Source organism: Zalophus californianus, chromosome 11 (genome assembly GCF_009762305.2).
Source record: "Zalophus californianus isolate mZalCal1 chromosome 11, mZalCal1.pri.v2, whole genome shotgun sequence".
Lineage (NCBI taxonomy): Eukaryota > Metazoa > Chordata > Mammalia > Carnivora > Otariidae > Zalophus > Zalophus californianus.
Genome location: NC_045605.1, coordinates 69,523,828 through 69,539,552, shown reverse-complemented (window position 1 = coordinate 69,539,552; position 15,725 = coordinate 69,523,828). Strand labels below are relative to the sequence as shown.

The 15,725-nt window shown below is 39.1% G+C and overlaps 1 protein-coding gene across 1 annotated transcript in view; it reads right to left on the bottom strand.

The window, feature by feature from the left end:
* Window positions 1-15,725, bottom strand: part of PDE3B (phosphodiesterase 3B) — a 164,429-nt gene that overhangs the window by 148,624 nt on the left and 80 nt on the right. Inside the window, exon 2 of the mRNA XM_027577888.2 lies at window positions 14,675-15,706. Coding sequence (XP_027433689.2) covers window positions 14,675-15,706 — 1,032 coding nt within the window. The remainder of the gene's footprint in view (window positions 1-14,674; window positions 15,707-15,725) is intronic.

The window sequence follows — 15,725 nt, the reverse complement described above, 5'->3', positions numbered from 1 at the left end:
CATAAAAAAGGTCACATATGAAAACCCCACAATATTATACTCAACAGTCAAAAACAGAGCTTTCACTTTAAGACAAGAATGCCCACTCTAGTCACTTATTCAACACAGTATGGGAAGTCCTAGCCACAGCAATCAGATAATTAATTAATTAATTAATGGCATCCAAATTCATAAGGAAAAAGTAAAACTGTCACCATGCAGATGACATGATAAAACATAGAAAACCCTAAAGACTCCACCAAAAACTATTTGAATAAATGAATTCAATAAAGTTGCAGGATACAAACCTAATGTACAGAAATCTGTAATGTTTCCATACAATAATGAAGTAGCAGAAAGAGAAAACAATTCCATTTACAGATGCACCAAAAAGAATACAATACCTAGGAATCAACTTAATCGAAAAACTGAAAGATCAGTACTATGAAAACTATAAAACATTGATGAAAGAAATTAAGGATGAAACAAACAAATGGAAAGATATACTGTGTTCATGGGCTATTCGACTTAATATTGTTAAAATGTCCTGCCCAAAGCAATCTACAGATTCAATGCAATCCCTATCAAAATATTAATAGCATTTTTCACAGAACAACAACAAATAATCCTAAAATTTGTATGGAACCACGTAAGACCCCAAATCGCCAAAGCAATCTTGAAAAAGAGAAACAAAGCTTCAGGCATCACAATCCCAAATTTCAAGATATTCTACAATGATATAATAATCAAAACAGTATGGAACCACCACAAAAACAGACACACAGATCAATGGAACAGAATAGAGTCCAGAAATAAATCCACACTTAAAATTGTCAATTAATCTACAACACAGGAGGCAAAATAGTCTCTTCACTAAATGTTGCTGAGAAAACTCGACTGCTACATGAAGAAGAATGAAATTGGACCACTTGCTTATACCATACACAAAAATAAACTCAAAATGGATTAAAGACCTAAATATGAGACCTGAAACCATAAAACTCCTAGAAGAAAATACAGCCAGTAATCTCTATGACACCAGCCTCAGCAACATTTTTCTAGGTATGTTCCCTCAAGCAAGGGAAACAAAAGTAAAAATAAACTACTGAGACCACACCAAAATAAAAAGCTTTTATACAACAAAGGATACAATCAACAAAACTAAAAGGCAACAGAATGGGAGAAGATATGTGCAAATGATATATCCAATAAGGGGTTAATATCCAAAATATATAAAGAATTTATAAAACTCAACACCAAAAACACAAATCATCTGATTTAAAAATGAGCCAATGACTTGAACAGACATTTTTCCAAGGAAGATATACAGATGGCCAAAAGACATGAAAAGACACTCGACATTTCTAATCATCAGGGAAATGCAAATCAAAACCACAAGGAGATACCACCTCACAACTGCCAAAACAGCTAGTATCAAAAAAGACAAGAGGGGCACCTGGGTGGCTCAGTCAGTTAAGCGTCTGCCTTCAGCTCAGGTCATGATCCCAGGGTCCTAGGATCAAGCCCCATGTCGGGTGTTCTGCTCACTGGGGAGTCTGCTTCTCCCTCTCCCTCTGCCTGCCGCTCCGCCGGCTTGTGCTCTCTCTTTCCGTCAAATAAATAAAATCTTAAAAAAAAAAAAAAAACAGGAAATAACAAGTGTTGGTGAAAATATGGAGAGATAGGAACCCTCATACACTGCTGACTGGAATATAAACCGGTACCACCACTGTGGAAAACATTATGGAGGTATCTCAAGAAATTAAAAATAAAAATACCAGAAGACCCAGTAATTCCACTACTGGGTATTTACCCAAAGAAAACAAACAACAACAACAACAACAAAAAAAAAAACACTAATTTGAAAAGATATTTAAAAAAAAGATATATGCACCCCTATGTTTGTTGCAACATTATTTACAACAGTCAAGATATGGAAGCAACCATCAACAGGTGAATGGATAAAGAAAACATGGTGCATGTATACAATGGACTATTACTCGGCCACAAAAAAGGATGGCAACATGGTTGGACCTAGAAGGTATTATACTAAGTGAAATAAGTTAGAAAAAGACAAATACCATGTAATTTCACTTACATGTGTAATCCAAAGAACAAATGAACAAAAAAAAAAGAAGAAAGAAACCCACAAATAACAGAAAACTGGTTGCCAGAGGAGAGGGGGTAATGGGATATGCAAAATAGGTGAAAGGGCCTGAAAGGTACACAGGCTTCCAGTTATGCAATGACTAAGTCATAGGGACAAAAGGTACAGCACAGGGAGTAAGGGCAGCAGTGTTCTAACAGTGTTATATAGTGACAAAGGATAGCTACACTTCTGCTGAGCACCACAGAACAGAGCTACCCAATCACTGAAACTAACGTAACATATGCGTATCAACTATACTTCAATTTAAAACAGTAACAAAAAAGATGAGGAGGGGTGGAGGGGATACCTGGATGGTTCCAGCGGGTAAAACATGGAACTACTGATCTCAGGGTCATGAGTTCAAGCCCCATGTTGGGCATAGAGCTTACATTAAAAAAAAAAAATTATATGAGGGCCCTCTTGTTGTTATACATTACTACATTTTATTCCTCCTCAACTCCCTTGTACCAAGGTCAAGATAAGCATCCCATATCCATGGCCATATTTATTTCTCATTTACCCCTTCACTGGGGGAGTAGCACCTTGGAGTCTCAACTTTTATGCAGAGGTTTCTTATTAGATTCCTGGCTTTGGACAGACTCTAGATTTTTATCTCTTGAGCCTAGCCATATCTAACAGAAGCAAAAGTTTGAAGTCTCTAAGGATGGTCAGAAACTCATCCAGTGAAAACTGGTTTTAGTGTCTGCTTCCCTCTCAGAATTCGTACTGAAGGAGAGCAGAATATGCTATCCCCAAATATGCTGACATACTGATTTCTATGAAATAGAGATACCTGAATAGCAAAAGAAATATAGTCAATAATACTATAATAACTTTGTATGGTGATTGAGAACTACACTGATCATAGTGAGCATTCATAATGTTATAATTGTCAAACCATTGTTATTTACCTGAAACTAATATGGTATGTCAACTATACTTCAATAAAAGATAAAAAATTTAAAAATAAATAAAAATAAAGGTACTTGAGAAACAGCTGGTGCAAGGACACTCTAACCCTCCTTTGTCTCCCCCACCCCCAAAAGCAGTAGATAAATCTCCAGTGTGAAAGGTACCTCTCCCTGTGCTAGGAGGGTAGAATGAATCCTTATCATCAGAGATAGGAAAATTAGAGCCAAGAAGGCTATATAAACAAAACTTGTTACTTTTTTTTTTTTTAAGATTTTGTTTATTTATTTGACAGAGGGAGACATAGCGAGAGCAGGAACACAAGCAGGGGGAGTGGGAGAGGGAGAAACAGGCTTCCCGCAGAGCAGAGAGCCCAATGTGGGACTCGATCCAAGGACCCTGGGATCATGACCTGAGCCGAAGGCAGACGGTTAATGACTGAGCCACCAGGCGCCCAAACCTTGTTACTTCTTTACCAACTTACTGCCCCAAGCCCAAACCCCTTTGTCGTCAGTTCTTCATAAATTTATTCTCTGTCTAAAAGGTATAAAAGATTCGTGCTCTGGTCACGTCTTTGAGTTTCATGTTTGTATGAGGCTCCAGTATATACAAATTTAAATTTGTTTTTCTCCTGTTAATCTGTTTTATGTCAATTTAATTATTAGACCAGCCAAAGAACCCGGAAGGAGGGAAATGTTTCCTACCCTACACTACTTTCACTTCTTTTTTGGGATCTGTGATTTTCTTACTCAGTGATTCCTTTCAAAAAGTATCCTATACAATGTTTAAACCTGTAGTTATTTCAGTTGCGAGAGTTCTTAGAGGTTTATACTGGAAATGGCATTTAGCATATTATGGTACTTTTTATGTACCATAGCGATTTGGGGCTAGTTAATTCACCTTTCTGCTTTAGTGTCCAGCTGCAAAACAGGATCCCAATACTTACTTGACTGGGTTGTTAAAACTAGCACCCTCGTAAGCACTTGGTAATTATATCTTCTGATAATCCCTCTTTTCTGATCCTGGGTTACACTGCTTTACTGCCTATTCTTAGCACTGATATTGACATTTCTGGTAGAGAACTTAAACTTATCTTCTTTAGTTATTAGCATTGATTGGTGACTGAAAGTGAACAGTTTGCCTGATTTGGCTGAGTATGTTTTCTGTGACTTTTCAGTTTCTTAGTTGACAGGAAATATTCACCTCCATACGTATTTAGAATAAGGTAGAAATTACACCAGAATAAACTTTAAAAAATTATTTTTAAAGTCAGAGAAATGAAATTTTTTTTAATATTTTATTTATTTGTCAGAGAGCGAGCACGGGGGCAGAGGGAGTGGCAGACAGAAGGAGAAGCAGGCTCCCCACTGAGCAAGGAGCCAGATGCAGGACTTGATCCCAGAATCCTGGGATCATGACCTGAGCTGAAGGCAGGGGATTAAATGATCGAACCACCCAGGCGTCCCAGAAGTGAAATTTTTTTTTAATTCATTTTTTACTTGTTTCATACCAAGATGAAACTTTCTTTGAAGATTAAAGGTCAATTATTAATTACTTTTTGAAGGCTTTCTGACTCCCCTCTTAGAAAGGGTTAGTTGTTCCTTCCATAATGTTCCCATGGTACCTTGTTTATACCTCTGCTACATCACTTACCACATGAATTGTAATTACTTATTTACACTTTCTCTCTCCATTAGAGTTTGATCTCCTTGCAATACAGACCCTGGCTTGTCATCTTAGTATCTCCAGGGCCTGGAACATATTAAAAGGCAATTTGCAAATATATGCTAACTCTGATCAAATTAGTTTTTCATTACTTTCCTACATTAACTCTTTAGACATTTGAAATGTGCTTTCTCTCATGTATCCTTTTTGTTGTTCCTTTGATAAGTAATTCTATCGAATTTGCAAAGTTTTATTCTCCATCTATGTACTCATGACCATAAGAAGCAAACTGCAAACTATGATGGGGAAACTGACAAATCCACCAATAAAGTGAGATTTTTAACATTCTCTCCAGATGGGTCACGAAGATAAAGAAAGTCAGTAAGGGCACAGAAAAATGTGACAAGAACATTTCACAACTTTTACCTACCAGACAGCTCACAAACATTGTACCTAAAAATTGAAAAAGATATACTATTTTCAAGCACACACAAGACATGTTCTGAGAAATGATCATATGTTAGGCCACATTCTTTGCCCACAAGGCAATTAAATCAGAAAACAACAGTAACTAGAAAGCCTACATGATTAGAAATTTTTATTATTTCTAAACAACTTGTTAGTCAAAGGGAAATCAAAATGAAAATCAGAAAATGCTTAGGGCTGAACCATAACAATACTACACATCAAAACTTGCAAGATTCAACTAAAGCAGTATTTACAGAAAAATGTATAATCTTCAATGCATACACTAAAAAAGCTAAAAATGGATGACACTGGCATCCCAGTTACAAAGTTAGAAAAAGAGGGGCGCCTGGATGGCTCAGTCGGTTGAGCGGCTGCCTTTGGCTCAGGTCATGATCCCAGGGTCCTGGGATCGAGCCCCGCATCGGGCTCCCTCTTCTCCCTCTGCCTGCCACTCCCCCTGCTTGTGCTCTCTCTCCCTCTGTCAAATAAATAAATAAAATCTTAAAAACAAAACACACAAAGTTAGAAAAAGAACAAGAAGGGGCACCTGGGTGGCTAAGTCGGTTAAGCGTCCGACTCTTGATTTTGGCTCAGGTCACGATCTCAGGGTCATGGGACCAAGCCCTGCTCCAAGCTCCTCACTCAGTGCGGAGTCGGCTTGAGATTTTCTCTCTTCCTCTCCCTCTGCCCCTCCCTGCGACTCCTGTGTGTGAACATGAGACACACGTACTCTCTCTCTCTAAAATAAGTAAATCTTAAAAAAAAAAACTCAAAGAAAGAAAATAATAATAAAAGAGCTGATATAAATAAAATAGAAAATAAGTACCAATCCAAAGAGCTGATTTTTTAAAAAATTAAAAAGCAAATAAACTTCTAGCAAGGCTGATTAAGAAACAAAGAAAAAAGAGACAAATGATATTAGAAATGAAAAAGGAAATAAATTCAAATGCTGAACAGTCTAAACAGATAATAAAAAGATATTATGAACCAAGAAAATCTGAAAAGTTACATTAAATAAATTCCTAGAAAAATACAGCTTAAAAATTTCAATCAAAAACAAATTCATCTCTAAACTGTTCAAAAGATTTAATTCAATGCTGATCAAAATCCCAACAGGATTTTTTGTGAAACTTGACGAACTTATTCTAAAATTAACATTGAAAAGCAAAGTCCAAAAAAAACCCCAACATACTCTTGAAGAAGAGTAACTATTCAAGGGGATTTACCATATACTGTCTTATTATAAAGCTATTATAATTAAGACAGTGTGGTATCAACACAGGGTGCATAAACTAACCAATGAAACCTAATAGAGGGGCGCCTGGGTGGCTCAGTCAGTTAAGCTTCTGCCTTTGGCTCAGATTATGATCCCAGGGTACTGGGATCGAGTCCTGCATCAGGCTCCCTGCTCAGCGGGGAGTCTGTTTCTCCCTCTCCCTCTGCCTGTCTGCAGCTCCCCCTGCTTGTGCTTGCTCTGTCAAATAAATAAATAAATTTTTTCTTTTAAAGATTTTATTTATTTATTTGACAGAGAGAAACAAAGAAAGAGAAAGAACACAAGCAGGGGGAATGGGAGAAGGAGAAGCAGGCTTCCCACCAAGCAGGGAGTCCGATGCGGAGCTCGATCCCAGGACCCTGAGATCATGACCTGAGCCGAAGGCAGACACTTAACAACTGAGCCACCCAGGCGCCCCATAAATAAATCTTTAAAAAAATATTAAAAATAAAAAGAAAGAAACCTAATAGAGAGCCCAGATACAGATTCATATATACACTGAATCTTGATATATGCAGAGGTAGCACTGCTAATAAATGGAGAATAAATTTTTCAATAAACTGTGTTGACATAAATGAATGAATATTCACTGGATAAAAAAATGAGACTGGATCTCTATATCACATCACACATATAAATTAATTCTAGGTGGGTAAAAACATTTTGAAAGGCAAAACTTTAAAACGTTAAAAAGACAATATAGAAGTCTATTTTATGACTTCCAATAGGGAAGGGTTTTATGAACAAGATACAAAAAGTCTTACCATTAGAGGAAAAGACTGGCAAATTTGACAGCATTAAAATTAAGAACTTCAGTTATCAAAAGACACCATAAAAACTGAAAGAAAATATGGGCAAGTCAAATAATCAATAAAGGATTAATGTCCAGAATACATAAAGAACTCATGATTTATTGAGGAAAAAATGAACCACCCAATTTTTATTTTTTTTAAAGATTTTATTTATTTATTTGAAAGAGAAAGACACAGCGAGAGAGGGAACACAAGCAGGGGGAGTGGGAGAGGGAGAAGCAGGCTTTCCGTCGAGCAGGGAGCCTGGATGCAGGGCTCGATCCCAGGACCCTGGGATCATGACCTGAGCCGAAGGCAGAAGCTTAACCGGCTGAGCCACCCAAGGGCCCCTGAACCACCCAATTTTTAAAAGAGCAAAAGATATAAACAGGTAATCCGTGAATAAGAAATATAGTCCATAAACATAAAAAATACTCAGCCTTATGTGTAATTAGTTAACTACAAATCAAAATCACAAAGAAACACCATTTCACACCCACTAGAGTCGGTAAATAGGAATTATCAGTTTGATGGCATTCTGACTCACTGCTAGCAAAAGTATAAATGGTATAACCGGGGGCGCCTGGGTGGCTCAGTCATTAAGCGTCTGCCTTCAGCTCAGGTCATGATCCCAGGGTCCTGGGATCGAGCCCCACATCAGGCTCCCTGCTCGGTGGGAGGCCTGCTTCTCCCTCTCCTACTCCCCCTGCTTGTGTTCCCTCTCTCACTGTGTCTCTCTCTGTCAAATAAATAAATAAAATATTTAAAAAAATAAAAAATTTTAAAAAATGGTATAACCGTTGTGAAAAACAATTCAGCTTGCCAGAATGTTTTAGTTTTCTACTTACTGCCACTTGTATGGGTTGAATTGTGTTCCCCCAAAAAAGATGTTGAAATCCTAACCTTCAGGACCTCAGAAGGTGACTTTATTTGGGAATAAGGTCTTCACAGAAGTAATTAAATTAAAATGAGGTCATCAGCATGGGCCTTAATCCTATATGACTGGGGCCCTTACAAAAAGGGGCAATTGGGACACAAAGGGAACAGGCACAGAAGGAAAAACTAGGTGAAGAGACACAGAGAAAGTGCCATGGAAAGATAGGGGTGATGCATCTATAATCCAAAAAATGCCTAAAAGCGCCAGCAAACTACCAGAAGCTGGGAGACAGGCATGGAACAGCTTCTCCCTCAAAGCCCTTGTGAAGGAAGCAACCCTGCCCGGGGACACCCTGATCTTGGACTTCTAGGCTCCAGAACAGACACAATGGATCTCGGTGATTTAAGCCACCCAGTTGGTGGTACTTTGTTATAGCAACCCATGCAAACTGTTATAGCAGTTAATGCAAATGAATACATTCCTATAATAAATAACTAAAAACTCAGTGGTATAAAACAACACAAATTTATTATCTTAGAGTTCTATGGGTCAGGCTGGTCTGACTGAGCTAAAATCAAGGTATTAGCAAGGTTTCATTACTTTCTGGGAGCTCCAGGGAAAAATCCCTTTCCTTGTCTTTTCCAGCTTCAAGACAGTGCCTGCTTTCCTTGGCTCCAGGCCTCTTTCTCCCACTTCAGAGTCAAAGGTGGATTGAGTCTTTCTCACATTGTATTATTCTAACCTTAACACCACTGTTACATCTCTTGCTGTGATCTCTTCTGTCTCCCTCTTCCGCTTTTGAAGGGCCCTTGCAATTATACTGGATCCACTCAGATAATCCTGGTTGATCTCCCCATCTCAAGGCCCTTAACTTAATCTCATCTGCAAAGTCCCCTTTGCCATGTAAAGCAACAAATTCATAAATTCCAGGGATTAGAACAGGGACATCTTTGTGGTACCATTATTCTGCCTCGTAAAGTTGAATACAAACGTACCTTGCAACTCAGCAATTCTAATTCTAGATGCACACATGCACCAGGAGACCTTTACAAGAATTTTCATAGCAGCATTGTACATAATAGCAAAAAAACTGAAAAGCACCCAAGGGTCCATGAACAGTGGAATGGATAAATAAATTTTACTATGGCCATACAATGAAATTCTATAGAGCACTGAAAATTAACTACAAATATCCAAATCAACATGGATGAATCTCAGAAAACATCAGAAAAAAAGGATATGGAAGAATTCATACAGCATGATTCTATTTACTTAAAGTTCAGGCATAGGCAACACTAACAACACATTATTTACTTAGGAAACATGCATAAGGATTATAATTATAAAGACAAGCAAGGGAATGAATAGCAAAAAAAAGATCAGGATAGATGTATTGCCTCTGGCACAGGGAGAAGAAGCAAAATAGGTTACACAGGGAACTTCAAAGAAAATGAGTGCTGAGTACATGACTTTAGTTTTACTTTCTTCTTTAAACTGTATAAAAATATACATATGTATGGTCTTTCATGTATGGCATTTCTCATCTACAAATTTAAACATTAAATAACTATAAAATACAACGAATGCAAGTTGTATGAAATCTAAGGAAGTAGTCCAACAATGTACTCTAACTGATAGAGGAGGGATAAAGAAGATCTTTGTAAGATCCCCACTAGGTAGCAATAGTGAAGGGAAAGTTCTAGGTTGTAAAAGTAAAAGACAGCAGGAAATACATTCCTCTGCCCCAAGTTCTAGGAAAAAGCTTCTAATAATCACTTAAATAAATGTGGATTAACTTCTATATGATAAGGTGAACAATGTCACAAACTGTCAGAAATGACTCAGAACTCAGCTCTTCTCAAGTTTTGCTTAGCTAACACAGTTGTTCAGTTTGTTCTGTTCAGATTGAATGCCCTTAGGCAAAGTAGGCAATGATCAGTTCACTTCCATTCTTCCTACCCTCTCCTCCTTCCTCAACATGTAACATAAATGTGTTGTGTAGCTGGCCTCTGAAGGCACTGGAGTTTGAAACCAGCTGCCTCCTGACAAGTCACCCTGAAACAACCACATCAGGTACCAAGTGTGTCTTCAAGGTCATTATGAGCCAGATGATCAAGAGTCTCTCCTATCTTTCTCTCTCCCATCAATCTCCACCCTACCACCTCTTTTTGCCAAGGATATCATTTATCACATAATTGGAGATAACTGGCAAAATTAAAGACAGCCTTGGAAAACTATGACTTAAGGCGCGTATGCTCTTTTTCGAAAATATAGAGGGACTAGGAGCCAAGACCTGGGCTCTAATCCCTGTATCCCAATATTTTACAGCATAACCTAGACACAATACTATCTCTCTGGAGTTGAATTACTTTCCTTTCTATAAAATAACATTTCAATTAGATAAATTTTAAATCTCTCTAGCTATATAAATATATTTATGTTGAAATAAACTGGAAATTTTCAGCAAGTATAATTTGTTGTTGCTTTGGATGGGGTATAGGAAAGTGGGAAAATGTGCTAGGGAAATGGGCTGACATGGTAACTGAATGGGAAAAAGGAAAGAGACTAAAATGGGCCTCCCTCTGAGGATGACAATGAAAACAAACTATACAGTTTTTTTCATGGTTGACCCTACTTACCTTTCACTCAGTATGGGAAAACACAAACTATGGAGATGTTATTATTTCATACGATATAATGAAAATATTCTATTTCACATCATCACTGCTTCACATGATTTGTTACCTTTTTTTTTTCACCTTTTATTTTTAAATATGGCCAACTTTGCCATAACGGAACTTTGTCCTCAGCTTACACATTGATGTATCACTGTACTTTCTAAAGATTCTTAATCTTGGGACGCCTGGGTGGCTCAGTCGTTAAGCGACTGCCTTCAGCTCAGGTCATGATCTCAGGGTCCTGGGATTGAGCCCCACATCGGGCTCCCTGGTCCTCAGGAAGCCTGCTTCTTCCTCTCCCACTCCCCCTGCTTGTGTTCCCTCTTTCACTGTGTCTTTCTCTGTCAAATAAATAAATAAAATCTTTAAAAAAATAAAAGATTCTTCAATAAGATTTTCTTAAAGGAGATTTCTCCTTTCTTAAAGGGGATTTCAACGAGTGTGAATGGTAAAAGCAAGAGAAAAGAAGTCTACAAGTCAATAACAATAAGCAGTCCTCAAACAGCCAGAACCAAGGATGGATGTGAGGAAGGGGTGTTCCGTAAATCCCAGATGGCTTTTTAAAAAACAAAACAAGCAAAAGGCTATAGAGGACTTCGCAAGCAAGGGTCAAGAGCATGAACTTTATCCTGTGAACAATGAAAAGCCTAAGAGATTTTTAAGAGTGATTTGATTAAAATCTGTGTTTTTGAAAGATAACGCGGATGGCAGAGTACATATACAATATTTACAAAATAGAGCATAAAATAATTATGTAGGTCGATATTTTTCTACAAAAACATGAACATGAATTTAGAATAAAACACTCATTAAAACCATAAAATAAATATTACAAACACTAAAATATTATTAAAGAAATTCATAGTGGGTTTTGCCTTGCAAATTCCTTAAGGGGGTAAATAATCAAACTTTACAATTTTTTTTAAAAGCCTTCATACTACATGTGTATATCTTTTTCAAATAAAATTAACACTTTAAGTAATATTTATGGGTTTTAAGGCCACAGAATTTTTAAATATTTACCCAACCATTTAGAAAGCACCTAGCATTTAAGGTATAGAAAAATTTCTCACACACTAATTTACATCTTTCAAAGCCTCGTACTTACCTAGTCTATCACACGCCAAAGAATCTGGTTGAAAAGCTGAAAACTACATTGTAGAATACACAAGTAAAATGGCATAGATATTTAGTTAAATTCTGGCTTCTATGTAGACAACTGATTTTTTTTCTTTTAGCTTCCTATTAGTTTCAGCTGACTGCTGGCAAATGTTGTACAAACTTAACGCTTCTTTCCATTAACCCACCAGCACTAACTAGATTTAAACTTTAAATCTCTAAATGCTTTGTAACAACAAAAACTGTTCGCTAAGAACTGACACAGACACAGCATTTACATCAAATGCTACCAATCTAATTATGAAAATAAAGTATCACAAACATATGCCCTGATTTTTCAACATCGTACCTAACATCCCAAAACTTAAAAATTATTTTAAATCTGCTCTAACACAATTAAAAATGTTTATTATTAATGAGTTTTCAATTGTTTTTCAAAGAGTTCATAAAAACATTTAAGTACTTAAGGAAATGAAAGTATAATTACTTTGTTATCAATCCAAAAATGAATCCATATACACTCTTTAGAAGTTCTCTATTCAAAAAACAGAGTATTCGTCTTTTCCAATTAAAAAAGATAGCTTAGCAGTATCAACATTCAACATTTAAGTAAAAGTTCAAGAACTACTAATTTGTAATGTTTTAGTTACATTTTTATTTATAACTTAATAAAAGAAATGGATTCTAGAATTGGAAGTTATTATAGAATTAATGTACGGGGATCCCCTAACTTGACAGGATCCTGAGACTCAGAAGAATTCATTCACTGACTCTTCCAGGATTACACAGCAGAGCCAAGATTTTACCCTTGACCCTCTGCCGATGAATTCAGGACATTTCCCCCTGTATCAAGTTCTACCCAAAATCTTTTTTGTCTTCCTTCACTTCTGAAACAAAAAGGTGGCTTCACAATTGTCATATACAAAGTTCAGCACTAAAATTAGAAAATCTATCTTTTACTTCCATAAAAGTACTGCCCTTTTTAAAAGTGAAATTGTATTTTCCTCTAATACAAGTAATAAATGAAGCAACCTAGCAATAACAACAACACTGTACCTAGCTGAAGGCTGAAAAGGATTGCTGCTTTGGAAAGGGCATCCGACTAGGATTAAGACAACCAGGAATTTTCGATTTACAAGACAACAGCCACAATTGATTACGCCAACAGATTACAATTAAAATACATGAAAGTGGAATACTGTTAAGTACAGGAAATTTGTCTACAAATGTGATGAGATTGCTAAAACACTCTTCCGGTGTTAAAAAATACAATCTATTCACATATAGTCAAACCAAATGCCATTCAGGCTATGAAAAGGGCTGGTATTACGCTCACTGCTCTGCAGTAAATCTCACAAGTTTTTCTCCTGACACACATTTTTCTAAGCATTGTCTAGTATCACTGGCTGTAAACTAAGAAAGCAAAAGGCATAACATTTTTTGAACAATTCTTTCTAGCATGTGGCCAAATAACTACAGACCACAAAAGCGGCCTCTGAGAGCACGTTTCAAGAAGTGTGGTCTCACTGGAACACTGCAGATCAGTGTTAAACATAAAATCAATGTAGTACCTTGAAGATTAAGAAAAGAGAGCATCAGATGTAGCAAGAAGAAGAAACGTTTGTGTCAAATACACTGCGTTACAGTGTAAAACATATCACCAATCAAAAAGTCTGAAAACCAATGGGAGAGACTCCTACTCTCCTACTTAAAACCTCTACACACATCCTTTTAGTTGCTTAAAAAACAGCATTGAAAACTTGAAAGGTCTAGGTTCAAATCCCCACACTGCCACTTACTGGATGTGTGAACTGGGTAGCCTCTATAAGCCTCAATTTACTCAGCTCTAAATTGAGATTGTCATCTACCACACAGGGTTTTTGTGAGCATTTGGGACAATATATGTAATATTTCGCACCTAGCACATGCTCAATGAATAACAACTATATTCGCTGATTTCTTGGTGATGTAGAACAAGATTTCTCTAAACCACATAAAGAGAAACTCTTCCCTGAGGATGATTTCAATTCCTTTAAAAAAACAAAAACATGTAAACCTACAGGAAAAAAAATGGAAATGCTTTTGGCATCTTTCCAAACATTACTAAGTTTAAAGGTTAAATTGTTACAACATTCTCCTAATTATGCAACAAATACACACGACCATGAGTTAGTCTGTAAAAGATTATAATGGCCTATATTACTGAAATGGGGGAGGGGGAAGAACCCTTAACAATTATTCCCAACAATCTTTTCATCTACACGAAGCCTCAGTTCCAAAGCTCATCGCTGTTCATTATATATCAAATTCTTCCTCTCGATTATCAAGAATGAAACGGCACTGATTAAAATTTATATATGTATTCAATCTAATGCCTGTATGTTACCACTGGGGAGACACCACCATTAAAACAGCAACAACTAGCATCAAAAAGACCTACATCAGTGTATACCAAAGTGGCAGTCGTCGATCTATTAAACCGCAAATAATTCACTTCATTCCTGAGAACTCATCCATCGCATGAGCAAAGTCTTTTAAAAGTGCAATATGATCAGTCTCCTCTTTCATTTCCATTCCAAGATAAAAGATACCTCTGCGTGTTTAAAAAGCCTCCCGTAATTTAGGAATTCCTTCCAGAACAAAACTTTTTTTTTTTTCCACCGTGGAAGTGAACATGCTTTCAAGTACTCTAATTCAGGTTGGGAACTGAAGCGATAAAACCGCGCTCACTTCCCTACCAAGCCGTGCTCTCTGGTAACATACCTGTTCTCGGGAAATGCAAGGCAACGAAGGTCTCCTGAACATCTTGCAACTGCCGGAGTAACCGGCCGAAGTTTCTCCGAACGACACGCAGCTGGACCTCCTGCGGGGTCTGATCACAGGCACTTTGTCCTCGGAGGCACTGGCCAAGCGAGGATGGTGAGGGGCTTCCCTGATCTGAAAGAAGTGATCCAAGCCCAGGGCTAGCAGGCAGCCGGCGTCCCCGACCAGGCAGGAGAGCAGCGGCCTGAGGGCTGCGGGCAGCGACCCGAGGCCGGTGAAGGAGACCCACCAAACGAAGCTGGAGAAGAGCAGCACCAGGATGCTGTGCCGGAGCCTCGCCGGGTGCGCGATGAGCGTCAGCAAGCCCACGCAGCTCAGCACCAAGAACAACCTGCCCGCCACCGCCGGGGGCGTGTGCGGGGCCGCGGCGGGGGCCCCCGCGTCTCCGGACCCCCAAGCCCAAGCCTGCCACACCAAGAAGTCCACCAGGTAACAGCAGGCTGGCAGCGCCAGCAGCCACCAGGAGCCGCCGCCGCTCCGGCCCGGCCCGGGGCCCCGCTTGCTCCGGGTCAAGAAGCAGGTGAGGAAGAAAAAGGCACAGGCGATGCTGAACAGGGGGCTGAGGCTGTGAGAGCAAACGCTCAGCAGGGTCCGCAGCCGGGCGGCCCTGGCAGCCCAGCTCCCGGGCCCCGAGCCGAGCAGCAGGGCAAGGACAAAGGCGGCCAGGGCGCCCAGCGAGAGGCGCGCCCGGGAGGAGGGGGAGCCGCGGCGCGGCTGCTGGGGGGAGGCCGGCGGCGGCAGTAGCAGCTCCACGTTGCAGAAGCGGCAGAGGTGGAAGAAGAAGCCGCGTGGAGGGTCCTGCCGCAGGGGGCTCACGCAGCTCTTCACGTAGCCGTTCCTCAGACTCTCGGGGGGCGAGGCGGCCCCGTCCGGCGGCTGCGGGCACCGCATGGCTTTGGCGTCTCGCTCGTCCCTCCTCACGGCCCGGACCGCGGCGGCCGCTCGCGCTCCCTCAGCCCCCGCCCCCGCGCTCTAGGCGCCCCCCGGCTCG